The sequence below is a fragment of the Mizuhopecten yessoensis genome, unplaced genomic scaffold (assembly GCF_002113885.1).
Source record: "Mizuhopecten yessoensis strain PY_sf001 unplaced genomic scaffold, ASM211388v2 scaffold10331, whole genome shotgun sequence".
NCBI classification, from domain to species: domain Eukaryota; kingdom Metazoa; phylum Mollusca; class Bivalvia; order Pectinida; family Pectinidae; genus Mizuhopecten; species Mizuhopecten yessoensis.
The window spans coordinates 420,168-424,816 of record NW_018408493.1 but is presented as its reverse complement, the minus strand read 5'-3'; the positions used below and the strand labels follow the sequence as shown (position 1 = coordinate 424,816).

The 4,649-nt window shown below is 36.6% G+C and overlaps 1 protein-coding gene across 6 annotated transcripts in view; it reads right to left on the bottom strand.

Moving 5' to 3' along the window:
- The window catches only part of LOC110460187 (protein FAM227B-like), a 25,857-nt gene extending 23,729 nt beyond the window's left edge, over positions 1-2,128 (bottom strand). For all 6 annotated transcript variants that reach the window (XM_021512954.1, XM_021512957.1, XM_021512959.1 and 3 more), the window contains exons 1-2: positions 2,019-2,128; positions 1,138-1,276 (exon numbers count right to left, since the gene is read on the bottom strand). In XM_021512954.1, the coding sequence (XP_021368629.1) occupies positions 1,138-1,266 (129 nt within the window). In that variant the 5' untranslated portion in view covers positions 1,267-1,276; positions 2,019-2,128. The remainder of the gene's footprint in view (positions 1-1,137; positions 1,277-2,018) is intronic.
- Between the last annotated feature and the right edge of the window lie 2,521 nt (positions 2,129-4,649).

Genomic DNA, 4,649 nt, shown 5'->3' with positions numbered 1-4,649 from the left:
GGACTAAAATGTGATTTCAATAGTGCTAATAACCGATCAAATGTCTCTTCCGACGGTTTTCTAGGTGCTGTAAGCCCTCTCAAGAGTTGGTATGTATTGCCACCCACGAGGCTTAAAAGCGCGGCAACTTTCTTTTCCGCTTTGACATCGTTACAGATGAAGTACTGTTCTAGTCTTTCACTATACGAGTCCCAGTTTTCATTAACTTGATCAAATGTATCTATTCGCCCGATACGTCCTGTCATCGTGGACACTTGGTTTGGACTAAATTGCAAATGATAAAATACTTGAGTCGCCCCTTTCGGATCCGCTCGATTTCACGTGGTTGAAAACGAAAGTACGTCTCAGACANACTCGAGTCGCCCCTTTCGGATCCGCTCGATTTCACGTGGTTGAAACCAAAGTACGTCTCGGACGCTTTCTGTGACATGCACCGGCCTTACCAGCTTGTTTTGATCAGTTTGTAGACATCTACCATTACTGTTTCAGTTTCTTTGGTCTTCACCAGTCCTCGTCGCCATGTTATGTCGTGTATGTGGGTTTCTGTGACCTCAGAACAAACTGAACAACAGCCATGTTTGGTAGTAAACTGAAGACTCTTTTTATTGACCTCCATACAGGAGAGTTCAATATCGTGACTAGTATTATGCGCGGACAGATAGTAATATCCGGAATGTCTTATACACTACAATACACATGTGCAAAGTATCTAAAAGTATTTCAAAAACAAAATATTAAATCATTTCATGATACTGTAACCAGGCCAATCTGATCCCAATACAAGCCATTCGGATCGATATGTATCGCCTATGCCCCGCTTTGACCACCAATGCACATATCAGAGAAACTAACTTCAACGCAAAAGCTTAATGCTGATGGAGATGCTGACAAAGTCAATGGACCATGAAAGATAGGTCGCATCCAACACTTCATGCATGGGTCGAGCTGTACTACCTAAGATGCATCTATGGCCCAAGTTTGGTTGGTTTTGCACTTATGCTTTCAGAGAAACTAACTTAAACGCAAAAACTTGATGTTGACGCCGTCGCTGGAAAAGCAACACCTTAGTCTCGCTTCCACTTAGTAGTGGCGAAACAAAAATTGCTTCACAATGAATGTAAGGAAAATAATTCTCACCAATCCTTCCACCTTCATGAATTCTTCGAATGTTTTAGGCGGTTTCTCTTTCTCTAGGACCGGGGTAGGACTGTGATCCTCCTCCTTCGACTGTAGCTGAGCCATGATGGCCATGACACGAGGATCCATATTGTAGTCTCTAATGTAAGAAATAAAGTATGAAAATTAATGATGATTACAGCACATTGTAGGCACTTGATATTGCAAAAGTAGCAGAACTGGAATGGGTTGATCACTGGTGACGAGTTAGCTCAATGTTAGTTTAAGGGAGAAGATACAAGATACAAGAAACTTTATTTAACGTCGCATATATCAAACATAGAAACATTAGCGCTGTAGCGCTATTTTTGCGACAAACATGATAAAAAGCAAACAGATAACAACAATTCATGCTATACACTATCACAGAAAGCTAGTACATAATCAGCGACAAAGACAAATTTTAAGTTTTCTAACTTGTGTCTGATCCCTGTGGACTCATTTGTGTTACAAAAAATATGCTTCTATTCAATATTTGTAAGATTGTAGCGGAACTTGAATTGGTCAATCTTCGGCGACCAGATAGCTCAATTGGTAGAGTGAGATATCACACAGATTCGAATCCCAGTCTGGACATGCATTTTCCCTTTCCTGTTACATTGGCATTGGAAAATAATTGAAAAATAGTCGTTTAAATATATAGTAAATTTGTTAATGGCAGTCTCTGTCCGACATATAGGCCTATGTCCGACATAACTATTTAACTACTATCTACGCTACTGTGCAGTAGACCAAGTCTGCCGCCTACTCTACGGTCATGTCATTTTTCTATCGAAATGACCCGGTTTGTCTTTAAAGTAATAATTATAACATATGGTATATTCAAAAACATAGGAACTCACTTGATCTTATCCGTATATCCTTAGCTAATTCATGACTAACAGATTTTTGCACAGATAAATCTTATTATATAACTACGTTGCTATGAACGCCTTCCGTCGCCATTTTCTTTTCGGTTTGGATTACTTCCCTTGAACAGGTGCGTGCATTCGAATGATCTTATCGTTCCGTTCGATTGCATCCACAGTAGAGTCTAAATTACCACATGTACTATTCTACTAAGAATAAGATTAAATTTCTTAATTTTCTATGATGATATACAAACATATTTTTGTATTTCATATGGTTATATAAGGATGAAATTTATTTAAATTGATTCAAAGACATTTTGCAACAGAAAAGTAAGTAACAGTTATGATACTCTGCACCTTTTGGTAAGATTTTACCTGTAGAACCTTTAATTTGATACCAGAAGTTCGGGCAAGATATATGAACTTTTTTAAAACCTTCATTTCGATAAGGTTTATAAAAGATTGAAAATATTGAAATAAAAGATTGTGTCTTAATTAGAGGCCTATCAAAATATCAATATCTATTACATAATTATGTAACTACTCGGTGAATTGATTTATTTAGACCTTAAGGGACCCCATTGGAATTAAGCTAAATCTGACTGATTACTTATTGTTCTATGGCATAAATAACGTATAAATAATACTTATATATTTATGTCCAATTTGCAAAATGTGATGTACCTTTTTGGCACTTGAGGTCAAGGTCAAAGTTAAAGGTAAAATAGAGGTTTAAGTTGCTTATTTTTCATTTTGGGGCACAACAGTGCTCATCATGATGCACGAACCGTAAATATTGAGACTGAAGTCTGTGCATGAAACCTATTTGGCTTATGAGGTCAAGGTCAAAGCCAATTTAGGTCATGGAGTTTCCATTTTGGTCTGCAACACGATGCCGTCTCATGATGAACCAAAATACTTTGGATACTATTTAATGCATATATGTCAGAACATGTACTTGAGGTACAGGTCAAATGTCAAATAGAGTTGAAGTGTTTCTATTTTTGTTATGGAACACAGCACCTTGTCATTGTGTACCTACCTGCATATGCCAAGTCCGAAGTCAATATCTGACACAGTGGTCGAGACACGTTCTGGAAACCAGTATTTTTGTACTTTATGTCAATTTCAAAGGTCAAAAAGAAGTATCAGTATTACTGTTTTGGTACATGGCACCTTCACATTATTATGTACTTATGTATTAAATGTGATGTACATACCAGAAACAGTGGCCTGGAAACTGGAATGACAGACATATATATACATATATATATACACTGTACTACACAATTTGTTGACGTGGGGGTATAACAATTACTTTCTGAAGCAAGAATGTTCAAAGAAAGATAACCTGTTCAACAGTTTTTGATTTTTCTGAATTAAGAATAGTCAGATCAACTAGAAAATGCATGAGCGAGTCAGCTACTGATTATATTGTTGATTTCTTTTTCTCAATCTGAATCTACCTATCAGTATATGGACTACAATAATATTTCAATTGTAGGGAGTTTGGTTAAAGTCTGAAAGGCTATTCTGGAAAAGAAGTTGAAATGTCTCTACCAAGCAATCAAAAGGCCATAAATAAGTCATCTTGAATTTTGTGTTGAAATCTGAATGGTAATTTTGAAGAAGCTATTTCAAGAAATATTTCAAGGATAGACAGACAGACGGACACAGTGTCATGTTTCAAATAATGATGAATTAAGCTTTCAATCTTCTGATAAATTGGTCTCTAGTCAATTTTAAGGATCCCTGCCCCCATTGCAGGCAAAACAATAGTCGAGAAATCTAGTGTAGATTTTCATACATAGAGTAACCACCCCTGGATGTAACTGTAACACAACCAAGCCAGGGTATTACATACAGTTTACAAGTTAGCTCAGTCAGATAGAGCTACAATGTAATGATTGCAGATCCAGGATTCTCGTGCTCAAACTCAGATGCTGTCCTCAAACCAAATTTCCTGCTCCTGTAAAAAATTAACAAGAGGCTCAATGAGCCTGCATCACTCACCTGGAATTAATATCACATTTTTAACCTTAAAGTGGACTAAAATAAAGATACCTGAAAGAACCTGCTGAAAGATTTTGACCCGTGACCTTGAAAATCAAACAAGGACATTAAGTTGAACAAACTTACTAGCAAGAAGTTACCAGCCAAATATTATGATTATATGCCTTTCGATTCTTCAGAACAAGTCGTCTGTGACCTTTAAAGAAGATCAAGTACTAAAGACCTTTACTTAAAACAATTAAATGTTCCTATATGTAAATCGCTAACCCTGGCCTGTTAACAACTGTTGTCTCTCATACAGGGGTCCAAGGCAACAAAGACGGTGCTCATGTCAGGGAAAAGGTTACCATAGAGATACCAAAACCTGTTGATTGATTAGTATCCTATAAAACATGTCACTCAAGTTTCCAACAGGTTATAATTATTCTGTTATTGAAATGTGGATAACTGCAAATTCTGTTGAAATAGGACCATTACTAGCAACACTTAAATATGCAAGGATCACATTGACCAGCGAATTTAGTTTTAAAACTGTTAATATGTATGTCTATATCAAATTTTGTTGAAATAGGACCATTACTCACGTAAATATGCAAGGATCACATTGAC